At 50.0% G+C, this 20,159-nt stretch overlaps 8 protein-coding genes across 8 annotated transcripts; 6 read left to right on the top strand and 2 right to left on the bottom strand.

Moving 5' to 3' along the window:
- Window positions 1-853: 853 nt before the first annotated feature.
- APUU_10417S (BRcat and Rcat domain-containing protein) lies at window positions 854-2,028 on the bottom strand (the record flags this gene model as incomplete). Its single annotated transcript, XM_041700563.1, has 2 exons — window positions 854-951; window positions 1,017-2,028. 2 exons carry the CDS (start codon window positions 2,026-2,028, stop codon window positions 854-856), a joined length of 1,110 nt encoding a protein of 369 aa, XP_041549783.1.
- Window positions 2,029-3,467: 1,439 nt separating this feature from the next.
- On the top strand, window positions 3,468-4,709 carry APUU_10416A (3' exoribonuclease family protein; the record flags this gene model as incomplete). Its single annotated transcript, XM_041700552.1, has 1 exon — window positions 3,468-4,709. One exon carries the CDS (start codon window positions 3,468-3,470, stop codon window positions 4,707-4,709), a length of 1,242 nt encoding a protein of 413 aa, XP_041549782.1.
- A 192-nt stretch (window positions 4,710-4,901) lies between these two features.
- On the bottom strand, window positions 4,902-6,809 carry APUU_10415S (aspartic endopeptidase; the record flags this gene model as incomplete). The annotated part of the gene is made up of 1 exon (XM_041700541.1): window positions 4,902-6,809. The coding sequence occupies one exon, from the start codon at window positions 6,807-6,809 to the stop codon at window positions 4,902-4,904; it is 1,908 nt and encodes a 635-aa protein (XP_041549781.1).
- A 279-nt stretch (window positions 6,810-7,088) lies between these two features.
- cyp1 (putative peptidyl prolyl cis-trans isomerase (CypC)) lies at window positions 7,089-7,696 on the top strand (the record flags this gene model as incomplete). Its single annotated transcript, XM_041700530.1, has 3 exons — window positions 7,089-7,121; window positions 7,170-7,211; window positions 7,283-7,696. The coding sequence occupies 3 exons, from the start codon at window positions 7,089-7,091 to the stop codon at window positions 7,694-7,696; spliced, it is 489 nt and encodes a 162-aa protein (XP_041549780.1).
- Window positions 7,697-8,698: 1,002 nt separating this feature from the next.
- On the top strand, window positions 8,699-10,549 carry MRS6 (putative Rab geranylgeranyl transferase escort protein; the record flags this gene model as incomplete). The annotated part of the gene is made up of 4 exons (XM_041700519.1): window positions 8,699-8,772; window positions 8,826-8,944; window positions 9,004-10,014; window positions 10,206-10,549. The coding sequence occupies 4 exons, from the start codon at window positions 8,699-8,701 to the stop codon at window positions 10,547-10,549; spliced, it is 1,548 nt and encodes a 515-aa protein (XP_041549779.1).
- A 3,338-nt stretch (window positions 10,550-13,887) lies between these two features.
- On the top strand, window positions 13,888-14,388 carry APUU_10412A (uncharacterized protein; the record flags this gene model as incomplete). The annotated part of the gene is made up of 2 exons (XM_041700508.1): window positions 13,888-14,046; window positions 14,101-14,388. The coding sequence occupies 2 exons, from the start codon at window positions 13,888-13,890 to the stop codon at window positions 14,386-14,388; spliced, it is 447 nt and encodes a 148-aa protein (XP_041549778.1).
- A 240-nt stretch (window positions 14,389-14,628) lies between these two features.
- On the top strand, window positions 14,629-16,212 carry gfsA (glycosyltransferase family 31 protein; the record flags this gene model as incomplete). The annotated part of the gene is made up of 1 exon (XM_041700497.1): window positions 14,629-16,212. The coding sequence occupies one exon, from the start codon at window positions 14,629-14,631 to the stop codon at window positions 16,210-16,212; it is 1,584 nt and encodes a 527-aa protein (XP_041549777.1).
- Window positions 16,213-18,738: 2,526 nt separating this feature from the next.
- Window positions 18,739-19,635, top strand: MCM1 (transcription factor of the MADS box; the record flags this gene model as incomplete). The annotated part of the gene is made up of 3 exons (XM_041700486.1): window positions 18,739-18,984; window positions 19,164-19,298; window positions 19,357-19,635. The coding sequence occupies 3 exons, from the start codon at window positions 18,739-18,741 to the stop codon at window positions 19,633-19,635; spliced, it is 660 nt and encodes a 219-aa protein (XP_041549776.1).
- Between the last annotated feature and the right edge of the window lie 524 nt (window positions 19,636-20,159).

Here is a 20,159-nt window from a genome sequence, read left to right as displayed (position 1 = left end):
ATGATGAACTCTGTGGCAGGGTCGAATCGATAAGGACTGATTGGTTGTCACATTGCTCATGCGGGGAGCACACAGTTCGGCGCAACGCTTCGTTGACCCTCTGGCCAGGGTTATGCTTGCATTTGGCAGAGGGAGATCTCCAGCGGCGAGGAATAGATTGGTTGCACGGGTTCCTGCTCGGGCCGCAGCCAACCATCGATTGTCGCGGGCGTGCCAGTCTGCAGCTCGATCCCCACTAATGCGCCAGCCTGGGCGCTCGTCACTCTCAGAAGCCGTCGTGGCGGCGTGATTGGCGGTTGCTCCATGGGGTCGGCGGCAAGCCCGACTTTCCTACTCGTTCGCTCAGTCGCTCTGTGCGAGAGGCAGTCCCCTGCCTGGAAACAGGTGCAATGATTTGTCAGTGCTCAGTGATGCAGCATCTTCGAGGTTTTGATTCGAGGAGTTGCTTTCATTGCGCTTTCACCGCGAAATCCGTTCCGAGTTCCGGGTAGTACATTATTTAGAATACTCGTCGCCGAGAGCTTTTGCCTGAACGGGAGACTGGTCGAGACAGCCCATGCTATCACCTGACTTCACCTGACCAGGAAAGAGAAGCCCTATTCACAGGGCAGTACTCCATACTGGACCTACTAGATGTCTAGATATTCTCGATTCGGCGCATATTGGACATACAACTGATATACGCGCAAATACCTCCGCGCCATGTCCACTTGTATAGTCATTTTAACCTTCATAACCAAGAAGATTATTCATAATTTCAATCAAAACACTCAGGGCTTTTCTCATCCATACTGAAAAATGAAGTGCTTCGCTCAAACCGGCATCTGCCAAAAAACTGAGTCGCTATCATTGCTCATTCGCTAATATGCGATGTAAGACAGTCAACGCCGAGATGCCCTTGTTGCCAATAGTTGCCACAGTCCCAGCACCATTCCCCCAAACACATTCCGCCTATTGAACAATTATTACTCCATTTGCAGAAAATGGCGGTCATGTTTCAGAGAGAGAATACATACATCGCATGTGTTTGCAACCCCCTGCCCTTTCTGTCGCGGCGTGACATTCAGGACACGCACGAGTAGTTTCCTGAATGGTTCTTTGACTTAGAAACTCGTCAGATAGAGGCCGCTCTTGTCTTGCATCGTCCACTCTTTGTATGTCCAGTGGCCCTGTTATCGGGTTGTCGTTTATTGCACTCTGATAGTCGGTTGTCTCGTACTCTGCACAGGTCAAGCCGTCGTGCCAGGGCGCAGTCCGATGGTTGAAGCATGTCCGCGTACCACATGCCCGACAGGCGACGACGGGATTCTCCAACCCACCAGCATGCAGCTGTCCAGAGCTACAGTCTGGGTTGATACACATGACAAATTCCACATCCTGCTCCAGTATTCGCCATGTCCGAGCCATATCATAAGCAAGAAATGTTGGCGTGCTAGCCCACCGTTCAACCTCTTCGTCAGATAGTTGTGCATGGCAGAGGGGGCAGGCCAATAGCGCTGATCGTGATATGGAGAACTGTGCGTCGAGACTGCGGCTCAAACAGATAGTGCACATATGTGTACCAGATATCGATGTATGGTCACACCCAGCAGCTATCGGTGTTTCTGGATAACGGTGGGGTTCGAGGACCTCGAGGCACACAGAGCATGTTATGCGTGAGATGCGTCCAGTTTGCTCGCCGATGGGAGAAGTTCTGGATAGAGAGTCCGGTGGTTCCTTATGAAGCAGAGAAAGCACCGCACCAGCAGTTGTAGCGTCGCTCCAGAGGCCATCATCCCACGATTCGCTGGGGTCTAGAGGAGAGATATCACAGACTGTGTTTGGAAGACTGTCTTCCCTCTGGCGAGCCGTTGTGCCATGCGTGCCTGGTGTGGGAAACGGTTCACGACGAACGACAGGAGTTAATGGAGAGATAACATCAGCTTCGGTCGATAGTCCCAAGCTTGAGGGCGCAGAAGTATCGTTCAAGGCAGCATTGATGGACAGTTCCCAACTTCTCTGTCGACCTTCACCAAACGCGACCATCATAGTTTGTCATTCCCTCTGTGTGCTCCTGGCGGTCATTTGGAACATGAGCAGACACTGCAGACATATGAGTACTCACACACGTGCCAAGGGGCCCTTCTTCTATGCACAACACGTGGAGTGAAAAGAATAATAGCGATATTTTATTAAAATAGCACAGATAAGGGCCTTTGGAGCCCTCAACGCCAGGAGGGGGGGAATGATACTCAGTTTCGATAGTGTCCAAGCACATCATTCCAGTGGGCTCGTTAATACGAGGCTAAGGGTCACCAGAACGCCACTCGCATCACATCAAACACGGCTCCCAAGACGACGGAAGCATCTTGCTGCATTGACGCGAAGGGAATGGGGAAATCATGATCCGCTCGTTGGGAGGGACAATTTGGAATCCTCCACTTAGTCAGGCCACTAACATCGGCCATATGGCTTCTTGGAGGGTGGGCGTGATGGTGATCCTGGAATAAAGGTTCTTGAGAATCGGGTAGTAGAAGGAAGTTGGGAGAAAGAGCGGTTCACAGGCGAACTAACGGAGTGCCGGAGAAGTATGCAATATCTAATGAAGGAACATGCGATATAAACAGGTACCGTTAGATGCCACAAGGCACAGCATTAACATGGTTACAGCCTTACAGGAATCTGGAAACACAAAATAGGTATTCCGTTCTGTTTGGTTCGTTGCCATTCCATGAACAGAGAAAACAAGGAGGTATCTCAGGGTTCGTCGGATCGACACCTTCTCGTATTTATATATAGATTTGCTGAACCATAAAATTTAAAATGACCTCTGCACTCGTCAGAAATTAACAAATCAGGTATGGTCAACTCTGGGGAGCACTTGTCAGTGGAACCCAAATCATTCCGTCCACATCGTGACCGCATCCTGTCGGCTAGTACTCGTGTGCCTTTTCAGTCTTCAAATGCTTCACCTTTCCAGCGCAGACGGATTGACTTTCGTAGTGGGCTCGTATTAGTATTTTGATCGGATCATGTAAAATTCAACAGTTTGTCTACCTATACCGTAGAAGCGGAATTTCGCCCAGCCTGTTCAGGGACAATAAAAACTGTCGCGAAGCAAGTACGGTGCGAGTTTTGAATACGGCTACCAAATGAGTAGAAAATCCGACTCGGGCTCGTGAGCCAAATGTACCCATTGATGGCTAGACCAGATCAAGTAAAGATCCTTGTTCATGACTCGAAGCAGACCACAGTGTATGACTTGTATGGGCGTAGATCCGGATGAGATGGGTTATGCACACGGCGGCTGTCCTTTGTGCCCTTCCCTGTCGTATATCATTCTCACCGCCGTGGTGCATGACATTATTCTGCCGCATAAAAACGATTTTCTTTAGTGTCTGTCAGTCGCCAAAAAACCAAATCGACTGACATTGAGCGGAGTATTGGGAAGCAGGATCCAGCACCTTGGACCCTCAAATTTTAACAGGATGGCATCAACCACTACAACATCAGCGCCACAGTCCGCGCCGCCATCTCTCGCGCTCCCACCCTCCCAGTTCGCCCGACTCCAACCACATGCCTACCTTCTCGCCCACCTCTCACCCCCCGCATCGAGCCAACAGCCTTCAATTCGAGCCAATGGTCGCGCTCCTTCACAGTTCCGTGTCACATCCGCAAACACAGGTTCGCTAACACATACAAATGGGAGCGCCGTGGTGCGACTCGGCGACACCACGGCCGTGTGCGGTGTAAAAGCGGAGATCCTACATACAGAAGATATTGCCTCATGGAGTGTCTCGCACTCATCGTCCTCCGACTCAAACAAACGACGGAAATTTACGAACCCAGCCGACAAGCCTGGTGAAGATCGCGAAGATGGGTCAAAGGAAGACGAAGAGGAGGAGAACTCGTACATCGAAGACTTTAGTTTACTCGTGCCCAACCTCTCTTTGAGCACTGGATGCGCGCCAGGATTCACACCTGGCGCACCTCCTGCCGCTCTAACCCAGTCTCTATCGCATCAGATCCTCTCATTACTGCACAGCTCCCGCCTAGTCCGCCCCGAGGATCTGCAAATATGGTACGATCGACCAAATCTAGGACCAGAAGATCTGGAGCGTCATAATGAGGATGAACAGATGGATGTGGACGTTGAAAAGCAACCGGGCGAGGATACTCTACAGGCGCGTGAGATTAAGGCGTTCTGGGTCCTCTACATAGATATCATGATTATTTCTCTGGCAGGGAACCCATTCGATGCAGCTTGGACAGCTGTTCTAGCCGCTCTCCGTGGTACGAAACTGCCGCGTGCATGGTGGGATGTTGATAATGAAACGGTAGTGTGTTCGGATCTCGTTTCGGAAGCTCGCAAGCTATCGCTGCGGGGTCTACCTGTCGCTAGCTCCTTTGGTGTCTTCGAGGCAGATGCCGCGGCTGGTTGGAGAGCGGTTATCATCCCCGACGCTGAAGAGGAGAAACAATTAGCGGAGAGTGACAGGAAAGGTATTCAAAGGAGATGGATTTTGGCTGACCCTGACGGTTACGAAGAAGGGTTAGCTGCTGAACGAGTGAGCTTTGTTGTTGATAAAAACCCAGATAACGGCAAGGTTACCATCGTAAAGATGGAAAAGAACGGTGGGCTCTCTGTTGATAGGAAAGAGTTGAAGGCGTTAGTGGACGTATCCGCTCGGAGGTGGGAGGATATCAACCAAATTCTTGGACGATGTTAGAAATATTAAAAAAAAAACACAACAAAAAAAACCGACATTTACGGCATTTTCACATTTAATATGGCCAATACTACCATTAATATACACATCAAACCCCACATGTATGTTTGCACACAATGATTTGCTTAGAAACTCCAGTAAAAGCCCGTCAAACGCCTTCCTCTGCTGTCCAAACTGCGTCACACGCTAAGCTCATTTATGAGGAGATGCTGCTATCCTAGGACTCCGCCGTCGCCTTTTGGTAGGGGGCTCGTTGTCCTGTTTACCGACGCCAACGTAACAGCGTTCGTCGTCGGGAGCAGACTCAGCAGTATCCCCTTTAGATTCGAATTTCCTTGATCCTGCCTTGCGAGGGACATAGATTGATACTGAAAATAGATCCAGCTTCTTGGGATTGTCATTGTTACCATCTGACTGCGGCTTTCCCTTGTCATCGGTTTCGGATTCCTTCTCGGTCTTACCAGCTTTTCCCTCTGGGGTCTCATCGGCGTCATCCTTTTTGTCAGAAACTTTGTCGGAGTTCTTGGACTCGTTGCCGTTACTGGGGCTGGAAAAAATACGAGCGAAGAGTCCCCGGCTTTTGTCTGAGGATGGCTCCCGGTTTTTCTGGCCGCTTTCGCTATTCTTCTTGTCCGCGTCTTCGTCTTCACCTTCATCTTCGGAATCGTTGAATTCCCACATTTCGCGAATTTGACCTTTAACCAAGGCAGTTCCCCATAATGAGAGTACTACTCCTGGAACCAAGTACAAGAGCGCCGGCTGTGCGTGGTGAAAAATATGCATAACAGCAAGAGTTGAGGTCATTCCAAGCGCGTACCCAACAATGCTGGCCTTGAAGTACGTCTTGGGAAAGGATCGGGCATCGCGATAGGGGGGCTCCATTTCAGATTCACTTGAACGGGCTTCTGGTGCCCAGAACCGCTCTCCCCATCCTCCCGTAGCTGACTGATAGGTTGGCTTGATGACCCCCGAGTCTTCGCTCTCTAACCGTGATTTTAGGACGCCTTTCGCCTTGTAGTAAAGATAGAGATCGAATCGTAGGGCCAGTCCCATCATCATGCCTGGGATAACAATGTCACCTAATCCCAACATCGACAAAGAAACAGCACCAGCGGGGTCAGTAGGATCTGACGGACGAGGAAACAAGAGTTTGACTGGAACATCGAGTTTTGTTGCGACTGTAACCATCAAAGGGGTGAAGTAAACAAAGTAGATATCGTAGAAGAAAAGCGAGCTCAGAATGAGAGAGCCGGTGACGAAGGTAGATGGTGACATCAACTGCAAACTACCATAGCAGAAAGAGAATCCGAGAAAGTTGGTTAACCACCATGGTTTTGAAATAAACGCGAAGTAGGCCACCGCAGGTAAAGATAAAATGGCACTTAGGATATCCATGGTGCTCAATGAGGATTCGAAATGGATAATGCGATGTATATGGACACGAAGCTTCGCACGCCAATAGAGTGCCGCGCGGCAGGCCCAGAGTCCCTTCAGGACAAATATAGGCAATGGAATTGAGCCGAATACTCCTGGTAAAGGCGACTGCCGCACATCATTTGCCCTTGAAGCATCTGAACTGGTCATGACTGAGAAGATGCGTTCGGACGGTCTAGGTTTCCAAGTCCGCCCACCGGATGCATACTTGCGCGGAAAGACAAAAGACCTCAAAACTGAGAGGGCATCTTTCACAAAAGCCATGGCGAAGAATATACCTATTTGAGAGAAATAAAACCCGAGTATTTTGTTCAAGAGGTCGGCTCCCTTCCATTTGATGATCAGATATAGGCCACCAAGGGTAGCACCAGCGGTCAAGGGAAACATTATAGCATCACCGGGTGAGAGTCCCTCCTTTTTATTGTCGTCGTTTTGGCATTCTTCATCTTCGTCTTCATCTTCCTCTGACTCGCTCTGGGCATCTTTGTCAGATTTAGGAGGTTTGGCAGCCGAGTTTGGCCTCGAGAGTGAGGCATGAGCTCCGATATATATCAGAAACAGCGCCGATGCAATCACATGCCCGTAAGTTGGCAACATCGGTTTCACGAGTGTGAATTGGTACAGCGCCTGCCCCAGGAGCTCTGCGAGTGGACTGACCTCAGCCATAATACGCTGGCAGTTTTGTCGTAGTACAGGGCAGGTTGTAAGGCAGACGAGCCCAGGCGAGCGGTTTAAAGTCTCAAGAAATAGACTCTATTGTATTGGCTGGTGAATGCGGGATTCTTGAAGTCGCGGGTGTTTGTTGATGAAACGAAAAAGTCTCATTGCGCCCAGTCACAACAACATTTGATGCCAAGACCAGGTACTGCCTTCTTGCTTCCGCCTCGGAGGTCAAACTCAACCGCAACCCCTCCACACATACAACTGACGATAACATCCTCTATCATGGCAACAGGCGTGACATTTGACACGAGCATGGTAAGGGCTGTTGATTAGATACTATGTATAAACTCTAACCTGCTGCAGGGCTCATTTACTGTCGAGCTCTACGACTCGCATGCTCCCAAGGTCAGTCGCAACCATTCACCGCAGCACTCGGTGTTCAACGCGCAAGTTACTAACTCTGGTAATCACCATAGACGTGCAAAAATTTTGCGACGCTCGCACAGCGCGGTTACTATAATAATGTCATATTTCACCGCATCATACCCAACTTCATGGTCCAGACTGGCGACCCTACCGGCACTGGGAGGGGAGGAAGTTCTATCTACGGCGAGAAATTTGAAGACGAGATTCGCTCAGACCTGAAACATACTGGAGCAGGGATATTGAGCATGGCAAATAGCGGGCCCAATACCAATGGGAGTCAGTTTTTCGTCACATTGGCGCCGACTCCCTGGCTCGACGGAAAACATACAATATTCGGTCGCGTAAAGAGTGGGATGAGGATAATCCAGCGCATGGGGCTTGTGAAAACGAACAACGAGGACCGGCCGATGGACGAGGTCAAGATCCTGCGCGCCAGGATTGTGGAAGAAGGGAACGAAGAGTGAAATGCCCCGAAAGCTCCAACACGGTTGCCATTCAGGTGCCGCCATTTCGCGGGCAAGAACACAGCCACCTACTGTCAATTTATCTTACACGAGGCGGACAACGATCAGGTTATCAGCTAGATGCGAGAACCCATGGCCGCATTGGCTATAACACTCGCGTCGAATAGGACCTTTGGGGGTACAGGGTCCAGCTTAGAAACCCAGAGTCAGGGGCGATATGGGTAACCGTCGAACCGACTACTAAGCTTAGATTGCCGTCTCGATGATAGGAGATACATCTAGCGTCTAGCAATATAGAAGCTTATAATAGAGATGTGTCACTACAAACGAACCGCTTCCATCAAATGTTTCCATCCAGAGCAGCAGATACAGAGTGACAAGATTCTATCTACCACTCCTAAACGACAAAGCCAATGAAGGTTTGTGCGAAGAAGGCAAACTGCGACGGAGATGACGGCAGCCTGGCTATGCAGAGCACTAGGAGTGGTGTGTAGAAAGAAAGAGCCTGTGCTGCGGGAGAAAAAGTCATTTAAGTGTGCCGCAGTAGTCGATCTAGCCGAATTCAGGATAGCGTATATTGAGCTCTGTAGGTCGACATGGCAGCTTGAGGACACAAAGCTACTACTATACAAAACATTGCATAATTATCTCGACAAAGGCCGACAATGTAATATTATCCTTGAAGTTTGCTTTCTGTTCTCCTTTGTATTTCTGTCCGCACCAACTCTGTCCCTCCCTTACCCACCAGCTGCAACTAGTTATATCACGTGATCTAGCGACTCCATTTGTATTTCTTCAGTGGGTTTCTCAGGTTTTCTTTTCGTTTTTCTCACGGCGTCTCGCCCGTGGGCAAACGATTTTATCAGCCACCACGAATAAGTGACAGGACTTTCCAAGGGCGCATAGTATTTAGCCAGCCGACGTGATGCTAGCTGGGCCAACTGCTCTACACAACAAGCGATACTAACGCACAGCTCTGACCCTAGTTAGGTGCTAGCTACAATGGAGTCACTGGAGGAGACCCAGTGGGATGTGACAATCTCTGGTACTGGCATTGCCCAGTCACTTCTAGCTTTGTACGTTCGCTTCCTGTTACGGTTCGACATTTGGCTAATATCACGCCAAACAGAGCTCTTTCTCGGTCAGGTAAAAAGATACTTCATGTTGATAAAAATCCATATTATGGTGGCCCAGAAGCCGCCCTGAGCCTCCAAGAAGCTGAAGACTGGGCTTTGGAGGTAAACAAAGGTGTGATTTGCCTCTGTTGATATTCGATCCACTTGCTAACTGCGATATTTACAAGCTAGATACCACTCATCTCCCATTTGAGGATGCTACTGTCTTTACACCGGGCCCATCTGGGTCAGGTTCGGGATTGTCTTCCTCTAGGACTTATACACTCTCCTTGTCGCCACAAGTTATATACTCCAGGTCTCAATTGGTGCCGACTTTGGTGTCATCCAAGGTCTATCGTCAGCTTGAATTTCAAGCCGTTGGGAGTTGGTGGATATATAAGCCAACGACTGACAGGGCCAAGGATCTATACAGAGTTCCTAGCAGTCGTGAGGATGTCTTTGCGGATGACTTTATAAGCATGAAGTCAAAGAGAACCCTCATGAGATTTCTTCGGCATCTCGGCCAAAATCAGTTGAACCGGGAGTCACCAGTTGAAGAGCAATCAACTCTGGTAGACGAGGATTCGGCCAAGCCTCTTTCGGAATACCTTACCTCGAAGTTTCAGGTTCCACCGGAGCTTTACGATCCCCTACTCTCGCTCTCCTTATCACAAGCCCCACGACAGGGAACTGTAGCCCAATATGCTGTTCCGCGCATCCAAAGGCACTTGACGTCAATCGGGGTCTTTGGCCCAGGATTCGGAAGTGTTTTAGTGAAATGGGGTGGTGGATCCGAAATTTCCCAAGTGGGATGTCGCGCTCTTGCTGTTGGCGGCGGTATATACGTCTTGAATTCTGGGATTGAGTCGTTGAGCCAAGCCGAGCAAAACGGGGCCGACGATTCACGCGCTCAGTTGAGATTACTCAGCGGTGAAGCCATCTCTACAAAGTGGGTGGTTGGATCTGACTGGGATTTCCCCCCAGAGAGCCAAACCGCGGGTGATTACGATAAAGTCTCACGATCGATTTCAATCGTATCATCGTCCTTGGCAGGTTTATTCCCAGTCACGGCAGAGGGTGGTCCGATCCCTGCTGGGGCCGTTGTAGTATTTCCGGCAGAATCACTCGGTCTTACTGACGAATCTCCCTCTGTTTACATATCCGTCCACTCTAGCGAAACTGCCGAGTGCCCGACAGGCCAAAGTAAGTTTCCATTTATTTTCTTGTTATCTTTTTTCTATCATGCCCCTCTTGTGATGACTTTTTTTCAAAAACTTATCTACATTGCCTGAAATTGCATTGTTGAGAACTCTACGAAACTGATCATGGCATTTGACGTTACCAAATTCTCGCGCCAATTTTTGCATTGTGACATGCTAATGTTTGTGCAACAGGTGTTTTGTACGGTAGTGTCAGCATCCCGGGACAGCAAGGGCAATCCTTGATTGAAAGTGCCGTAGAGAAACTCCTCCAGTCCGGTGCGGAGCCGGCTGGCAGGGTATTATGGTCCCTCCGTTACACCCAGCTTGGACGAGCAGCCGTTGGGGGTGAAACACGCCCCGCCAACGTCGTGTCCGGCAACGTCATTCGGTTCCCTGCGCCGAGCCTAGACCTTGCCTTCGACGATTCCACCATCGATCTGGTGAAGGACGCCTGGACCACCATCATGGGAGACGAGGCTTCTTCCGAAGAGTTTATGAAGTTCGAGGATCGTGAGGCTTACGATGATGATGAATGATTTGACGTAGACTTTGCGACAGTGCATCTGTCAATAATCGCACCCCTTCCGTTGAATTGCGGGCAAACAATGCGAAGGGGCTGTAAATAGCTTTACTTTTTACGTATTCGTATAAATTTTCAATTATTGTTCGACTTCACAAAACTCTGTCTCTGGTGTGCGTAATCAATCCTTCAATAAGGCATGTCGATGACTCGATAAAATCTCCCCATCATCCCACCTCAGCTTACTCGATGTATGCCCGCCCAATGATATGTTTTAGCTTGACACAATAATCACAAATTCATTACAGGCATCATCCTATCATCCCATCATGCGCCGGCAAGGCATCTAGTTGGTCTGATTCAGAATCTCCCCGCAGTTTGAAGAATAATTCAACAATAATACAATCAATCAAGCTACGTATACTGTCTTACTCCAGGGTGAAAGGGGAAAGTGTATGCGTACTGCACATTCAGGCAGGCAGTGTAAGTATGCCAGATGCCAGATGCACAGATTTCATACTTAGACGGATGATCAACACCTAACATTTTCCAGGTAGATTCTCGAGTCTCGACTTTTCGACACGGTAGGCATCGACTCTTCGAGATTTAGTGATCTGCCGAGTTGTTGTCAAATCTTCCGTCTTGAGATCTGCCCTGCCCGACCCTTCGGCATAGCGATCTCAGATTCTCCGAGGCAGCAGGTACCCGTCCAAGTCAACGTCTTCAAAATAATCGGGCCTTGCGGCACCGGAGCAGACAATGGACACAGCACGGGAAGTGGATGCCCTTCCACCCTTCAAGGAAACGATGATTGGATAGGTAGGTGGATGTCATGAACCCCTATTTTCTGCCTTTTGTAAAATCGATCAAGGTTCGAGCAAAGCGAGGTACGGAGCAAGCTATGAAGACGGGCAATGAAATATCATAATCTCTAGCCGTAATGGCGAGAGATCGCGTCATAAGCCAATCACTGGGCAATTTCCCCTATCTTAATCTCATGGAAGGTTCGAAAAATGTGCCTGATGAATGATGATCGTCTGTAATTTCGCTTAAGAGAGAACCCCATAGACGCGGTTGGAGTTGAAAATTTCAACATTATTGCTTGCTTTTGAAAGATCCAAGACCATGGACTGTTCGATAAGCTACTGGTTAAATGGTTATTCGAAATACGTATTTCGCTGTCTGTTGTTGGCAGTTGCTTAGGTCCAATCTCCGTGGCTCGAAGTAACGTGCGTAATTGCCCCTTGAAAGGGTCTGGTCGTGAGAGCTGGAGAGGCGCTTATTTTGGGACGGCTGATTGGTTCGGATTGGATTGGATGGCGAGCTTGGCTTTCTTGTCCACGTAAGGTACTTGACGATAGCAGTCCAATTCCTCACCTGGAAAAAGCAGGGAAGTGTACAACAAGATGTTGTCATCCGCAAGAATGTAGATTTCGCTCAGTGAGCCCGGCGGTCTCAACCGCTTCCTTGGTAGCCCTGTGGCACTGTGGCCCCTGTTGGCGATGGGTCGAGATTCAAGAAACCAGTGATCGGCGAGGGCCATCAATTCCAGAACCTGGACCCTGCCCTGTCAGTCGGTTGATTCAGTTCAGGGCAGTCTAACGGGAGGCTGTCGAGATAGAAGTTGATGGCTTGAAAGACAGACACCTTAAGTTGTGGGCGGGTTAGTCCGCTCATTAACTTGAGGGTCTGCAGCGTCGGTCTTTCCTTGGTCTCTATCTAGAGGCGAATATCAAGAGCAGAAGGAAAAAGCCCCCCCCCTCCCATTCTTGCCTTTGAACAATCGTATGCCTCGAATTGATCTGAAGGGCCTCTCTAGTCTCTACGGAGTACGTGCAATTTGGCGGACGTTTGATACAAAGTTACGTATGTGGCTTCGGTGGACATAATTGGATCACCGGCGTCGACTGTCTTGCGCGTCTAATAGCTGAACCGTGCAGATCACCCTCCACTGCTGGGGCGACACTTGGGAAATGTTGCCATCTGTAATCTGAGGCTGACCAGTCGACAGAGCAAAGGCGATCCATGCGCAGGAAAAGCGTATTCCTGAAGGAAAATACCGCGGATCGGTGAGCGCTGAGTCTGTGAATACAGGCAGGAGCACAACATCCGAAGCAGGAGGGTGGAATCCGCTGTCGGACTGTGAGCAAGCGTAAATTCACTTCATTCTGCAGACCTCAGCTCCTTTCCGAGAGCCAAGCGAGAGATTGCGACGCGGATCCACGACAAAAGCTTGGGAGCGGACAAAGCCCAGTCCAGAAAGGCCTGGATAAAAGCTGGAGATCTGGTCACAACAGCGCGGCCGTACACAGTCGTCAGCACTCAGCAGGTGTTTCGTGTTGATTCTGTCGAGTCTCAGGAGAGACGCCATGCATGGGACACGCGGCCCGTGGGGCAGGCAAAGAGAACCACAGGAAACCACTGGAACAATCCCTCAGGAGCTCCGCGCTGAATGGCCCAACCGGCGGGAGGCGGCGCCGATCGATTGCGCTTCCTCCTCGAAATTTTTGCATCCAAGGGTCACACCAAGCTGCCAACAGGTTCGCTGAACCGCGTTATTTTTATTACGGCGACATCTGACGCAGACGCAAAAGCTCCTCAGGCATCCGAGATTCAGCACTGCAGCTTGAATACGGCAAACAAAAATAGAAGACGCCGCCACTCGAACATTCCGCGAGCCACACTGAATAAGAATAGCATATCATGCACTCCACCGCCTTGGTGAATGCAAAAAACGGGAGTGGCGTAATTTCAACCCCCCGTTTGCAGTTTCCAGGGCTTGACGATCACCAGTTTGAGAGTCCGAGGATGAAACATCGACATTTCTCAAGACGCATGCATGCCATGCACAACCTTGCGATATCTGTTTGTTTTCTGATGGGTGGACAATTTATGCTTTGATCTGCTGCTCCTGCCTGAATGGACAATCCAGTCTGGGGTTGCATTCTCTCCGTGCTCTTTCCCGGGCGACCCAATGACTGGTAGTTCCATGAGGCCATGACTTGGATGTGCCAACCCTATATCCCCGAAGACTCCGAGATATCGAACAATTACGGTGTCGACCAGAGTTTTAGCGCACGGAGCATTCGTTGACGTAAGTATCACAAACGACGGAGTCTCCCGGAGTAGCCATAGCACCCTGAGAGAATGGGAATTGAATCCCTATACAGAGTATGTAGACTGTAGAGAACGGCGAGAAGCCACTTGGCAGGGTCCAGGTGAAAAATACGCATATGGATCCGTCACTGGAGGACTGTGCCTGCGCCTGTGGACTTGCTGCATCCACTGAGCTCACGAGTCACGACATTCCTCCGTCTATGATCGGCATCGCAAACAGAGAGCCAGGCGCACAGTATGCGATTATTCCGGCCACAATCGGTGTCGAAATGGGAGGGGGAAATGCATCGACGACGGTTGGGCAAGGATCATAAACAGCGACGGCCTCGCTCTCTTGCTCTGCTGATCGATCGAAGCTTTGATGAAATTGAAAGTACCGCGTCACCCAGGCTGAGTGTAATTTTGCAGATCAATTTACCGCCCCGTGGTCCAAATAGTAACCATTTTCAGTTCCCGCTTCCCACTCGGGGTCGCCTGTCCACTGTCGCCTTTTCTGCGTCTCCTGCCACCACGTCCTCATCAACTTTCCCTCTTCCACTTCGTTCGTTCTTCGCTCCTCTCTCCCTCTTCTCTTCTCCCCAGAGACTCGAGGTCTTTGACACACTTCAAACCCTCCTCGTCACCCCGGCTTGCCCATCCAACACTCAGGGCCTACGTCTAGCTGTGCTCTTTACCTGCCGCTCCCCCTGGATTTTCGTTTCGTCCGCGCGGCTCGACTTGTTGACTTCACAGACATAATCCATCTGTGAACCAGGCAACAAATCTCGGCGCCGCCTGTCCTTCGTTGATATTCTTGTTTGACAACCCTCACTCGTCACATTCACTCTTTTGGTCCCTGACCCTCCAACGATAACGAGAGCCCTTGTCTTCTCTCCGGTCGATGCTTTTTCGATACTTCGGACTCTAACATTTCTCAACCACTTGATTTTTTTTTCGAACCTCTTCATGCTGAAGAACACTTCTAATACTCCGCGCAAAATGCCGACCTTTCGCCTGAAAACCGCTTTCCCCCTCATTGCCCTATTCTCCATAGGTCTTTTCTTTTGGTGCATCCAGCGATATGATCGCGAAGCGCTTATGCGGTTGAGACACCCCGTTGATCGGGTCGGCTCGTCTGGTGCTCCGCAGATTCAACTGCAGCCTACACCACCCACGTCGAACTCGCACTCGAATTCGAAGCAGTGCGAGGTCGAAAACATTATGCCGCCTCTGCCTTTCAACGAGTGGATCCTCCGCAAGAACTACACCCGGGCCTACTTCCGCCCCAACTTCCTGCCTCCCAAGACCGAGTTCAAGTCGCTCGAAGACATCAGCGTTCCTGTCCTTCCTCCTACAACCGTTCTCGAACGTGGTATGGTCATCTCCCCAGCTAACCACGAAGATGGGATGGCCTGCCCGCCAGTTATCGACGTAGACGTCGCCGCCGACCATGACATGGATGAGACGGATAAACTACTATTCGGGTTGGCCACATCTGCCGATCGCTTGGACCGCTTGCTTCCTTCTCTTCTGTACTCTTATGGAAACACCAAGGCTGGTGTTATTGTTCTGGTTCCCAACTCCGATGACGACATCGCGAAGCAGGAGACCTATTTCCGTAACCGTGGTCTCGATTTGAGGTTGATCAAGTCGCCCCTGGATTTCACTGCTCGCTACTTCGGTCTCGTCCAGGCTTTCGCTGAGATCATCCGAACTGAGCGACCCCAAACCAAGTGGCTCGGCTGGATTGATGATGACACTTTCTTCCTTTCCCTGCCGACTATCGCTCACGAATTGAAACTGTTCGACGTGAACAAGAAGCACTACATTGGTGCCCTCTCTGAGGCTAGCTGGCAGGTAGACAACTTCGGCCACATTGCCTTCGGAGGAGCAGGAGTGTTCGTTTCCAAACCCTTGCTCGATACTCTCGAAACCTACTACGATGAGTGCCAGTCCTGGGGTGAACAACCCGGTGACCAGAAGCTTGGGCAGTGTATCCAGAGATTTGGTGATACTCACCTGACCCTCTGGCCGTCTCTATACCAGATGGATATGCAAGGTGATGTCGATGGTGTATACGAATCCGGTCGCAAGATCGAATCTCTCCACCACTGGAACAGCTGGTATACTAAAGATGTCGTCAAGATGACTTCCGCTTCTGCGGCTGCTGGTCGCCGATCTATCCTTCGTCGCTGGGTCTTTGACCAGGAGGAAATCATCAACAACGCCACCGGAAAGTCTATCCGCACCTTTTGGGTTTTGACCAACGGGTATTCTCTTGTCAAATATACTTATGATGAGAACACTCCCGACGATGCGATCGACTTCGATCACACCGAGAAGACATGGGAGGAAGACCCTCGAGGCTACGAAGCCCGCTTAGGACCTCTGCGCCCTAAGGACCACCCTGGAGTTACCAAGGACAGGTGGCTCTTGCGGGAAACATTTGTCGTTGGCGACAATGTTCATCAGTGGTATGTGCGTGAGGAAGATGAAGGCCACAGTGTCATTGAGATCGTGTGGCTCGGTCCCAAGGGTGGCGGTGGTGCTGGTGTTAGGGATTTTGCTGTCAACATCCACTAAATTTACTTGCGGCACATCCCGAGGCTGGACCTTGGACTCTGTGAGGGCCTTCATTTCTTGCACATTATTAACATTCATTACTCTTCTTCTCATTTCCAACCCTTTTTTTTTTCTTATTCTTGTTCCCTTTTTTCTTACCAACAACGAAGACGGACGACATGTATGAAGTGGTAGAAAATGAACGTCCGCTTCAAACCACTACCGAAGTTGGACACGCACATTTTCAATCGGCTATTACTCGGCGTTGTCTAGGCGAAATATGATGGCGCAGTCTGTTTCAAGCTACGAGTCTATTCTCTGAACCAACAACATTGCTCACAAGCGACCTTTCTGTGTCCCTGCCGTTTACTTCTGGGGAGGAACTGCTTTTTATCACTGCATGCATATGTAAAAATAGAATTTTGTTTCCTTGGTCATTGGCGCATTGTCATTTCCCAAGAATATGATGAGTTAAGTCTAGATCTTATTATAGTTAGGATACCGTTGCCCACTACGGCTAATATGATAACTAAATTATATATTATCATATGTATTCTTTTACTCCACGTGGTGCTAGGGTTGACTGTTTCAGCCTGACGTTTCATATTAAGTGTTGGCGACATCACGCACATTCTCTGACACCGGCCGGGGATATACGACTGGGCCATTGATCTCAATGCCCCGGAGTATATGCGGGGAAATGGCGCAGTAGTTTTATGGACAGTTTAAATTCTGTAATGCTGAGATTGCGGGGTTGTCATTGACTCATTAGTATTATGGCCATCATCATCCGACAACTTGGCCAATTGAATATAATATGCTGCAACTCGAAATTTGGAGTATACGTATGAGCTTAGTCGAAATATATTTCTCTCAGCCAACGAAACCGTCTCAGTCGCCTTGATGAGATAGCAAGAAGTGGAGTTTCAATTGAAAGCTGTCTCAGTAGTTACAGCACTTCCTACGTATTTAGCTCAATCTGGTGGTTGTCTTGATTATGGAGACGCGCACTGTTTCTTCCTGGAAATAAGGCTGAAAGAATGAAAGAAAACGGTTGGAGCGTTATTGACGAAAGTTGTGACCCATGCCCAAGTTCGCACGAGGGACTCGGCTTTCAGAATCCAGCCAGCCCTAGCCGACTTGGTGCGTCTCGTGCTGGTCTTTGTGACGATGCAGGGTAGAATGACAATGATACCGACTAGAGGTTTATTGGCATGGATATTGCCGATATGGCTGATAATTATTGGATCAACTATCGCTGCCTATATCCTATAGTGGTGTGGATTTCGATTTTCAGGGTTCACAAGACTCAGGAGTCAGGAGCAGTCATTTGAACTTTGTCCTTTCGTCTAGACTCTAGTCCGTTTTGTCGATCTAAATCAATCATGGGAGGTTTGCTAGGGGCTGCACTTGCAAAGTCCGTGAATACTGACAGTGTATTGTACTCCGTACGACCAGTTCATTCAGCTGCTGGCCAACGACTCCCTTCCTGCGCGACTGCAAGACAGCGGAAAGAGGATATCACCTCCCGAAGCAAGGTACTTCTGTCCCCAACAGTGAGCCGTTGTGATCCAGGTGCGCTGGCCAGCCTCTGCATTCCTTACCCACTGATCACCTCTGTTCGTTGATTAGGCTAGAGATGCGTGATTCCAAGTGGTGGGCTTGAGGAGGTTGGTATGCTGGGACTCCACAGGTTACATGCTATTCTGGTCCAGTTGCGGACGAGACCGTGTCCGTGTTCGGTGAAGACTAAGGATAGTTTCAGCCGTCTAGTAGATCAGAAAGACATGCTTGGAGAGTCGTTCCCCCCCTCTGGCCCCAATGTCCAGAGTATCCTCCAGGCATGCCTTTGGGCCTTAGGGACTTCTGGAGCGATGGACAGGCGGGCTGGACGAGGGCGCTGGCCGTCGGACGGAGTACCGGTAATATTACGCGGTATTGGTGGGGAATGGGCGACTGGCAAATCACGACTCCAATACCTCACTGCGACTGATCCAATAATGCGCGCTGCCAAGAGGAGATTGTCCCCACTAGAAGGTCTGGACAAACTTAGTACCGGCCGGATTCCAGCCGTGCACTTGTCACCACTGCGACTCTTGCTTCCTGATTCGAGCTTTTATGAGGGGGAGGAAGGAAAATCTGGAGCTGGACGAAGGGGATCTCTGAGTAACTCGTCCTCTGACTCTAGGGAACGTAGTGTCAAGGAAATTGGTCGCTAGTGAAGGCGAGGCAACCAAGTTGGGGGAGAGTGACAAGCGGTGGGGCAGTCACGTACTGTAAGGCACACGTGAGACACCGCCTTCCTCTCTGCACCGGCACTTTGCCTTCTTCGACCAACTTCCCAGCTCTCCCCGTTTCCCTCTTTCTCTCGTCTTGAACCCAAACCCTGCGAAGCCAAACGCGTTACTCGATTTGGTCATCCTCCCTTCCCCTCAAAAGCATCATTCCTCTTTGGGCATTTGTCCTCAAGTCCCCCAGATCCTTCCTTTTATTATTTGACGACTCGATCCGAACAATTCTTCTCGTCGCCTCCATTTCAATTCAATCATGGCCGACATCACCGCTGTTGGTGAGGAGAACCCTTCGCCCACTCAGGACGAGCTGCAACAGGCCGCCGGTAACGGCGCCGCTGACAACCGCGGTACCAAGCGCTCTCGCATGAGCGCCGACGACGACGATGATGACGAGGATAAGCCCGGTCGCGAGCGCAGAAAGATTGAGATCAAGTTCATCCAGGATAAGTCGCGTCGCCACATTACGTTCTCCAAGCGGAAGGCGGGTATCATGAAGAAGGTGCGTACATCCGCGTCTCGAGTACCAGCCTCACAACATCTGCTTTGCAGCTCCCTGCATTGCGATATCTACCATTTATCTTGTCCCTTTTCTTTAAATACATCGTCATCTTTATTCCTTTACCCCGAGAACGTGTATTGTTGGATTCCCACTGACATGTCGATGCGGTCGCGTAACAGGCATACGAACTCTCCGTCCTTACTGGAACCCAAGTCCTTCTCCTGGTCGTGTCCGAGACCGGTCTCGTCTACACTTTCACAACTCCCAAGCTGCAGCCATTGGTGACGAAGCCCGAAGGAAAGAACCTTATCCAGGTGAGTCTTTGCCCAGGCCGACTTTCTTCGCACGAGACTGACGTCCCTTGAACCCCAGGCCTGCCTCAACGCTCCCGACCCCACTGCCAACGAAAATGGCGTCGATGCCCCCGATGTTCCCGCTGAGACTCCCGAAGATGTGAGCCACAGCAACGTCAATGCCCAGCAGTCGAGTATCCCTCGACCTGCGGGTATGCACCCAGGCTACATGACAAACGAGCAACAGCAGCAAATGGCCTATTATCAAAATCTCCAGCAACAGCAGCAGGCTGGTGGGCAATACCCTGGAATGCCCGTTGGCAACCGGATGCCCACTCAGCATCAACCCACTGCGTAAACTTACGCATGTGTAGCCACCTAGAGAAATGGAGAAGCGTAGATTGCGTTGCAATCCATATAGCTTCTTCTTGCGCAATCGCGCACTCTCTTGGCCCTATCTTGATACCCAGCGAATCCACGATTGTTTACCCTAAATCCGGTCTTCGTTGTATAACAAACCTACGCAAGACAATAACCTTTCCCCATAACCTAACCTGTGTATATCCTGAGCCGCCTGGCTCTGAATGTTGCAGGACGCTAAATACTCAATTACGGCGTTTGGCAATATTTTTTTTTTTCCCTCTGCTATCTATCCCGTTTAATGACGTCGCCCTCTCCCCTCTTTTCCCTCGCGAAAATGGTCAAAAAAATCCCAGAAAAAAAGAAAATAGAGAAAGAAACATGAGCGCCCGGGATGGTGATTGATCGATGCAGGCTATGTGCAACCTTGACCTGGATCTCGATATTATTATTTGATCTTACTGTCCGTCACCTCATAATCATTTCCTAGACGAGGGGGAAGATGCGGTGTTTCTGGTGCCT

This window comes from Aspergillus puulaauensis, chromosome 1 (genome assembly GCF_016861865.1).
Source record: "Aspergillus puulaauensis MK2 DNA, chromosome 1, nearly complete sequence".
Classification (NCBI taxonomy): domain Eukaryota; kingdom Fungi; phylum Ascomycota; class Eurotiomycetes; order Eurotiales; family Aspergillaceae; genus Aspergillus; species Aspergillus puulaauensis.
This window is presented reverse-complemented; position numbering and strand designations above follow the sequence as displayed.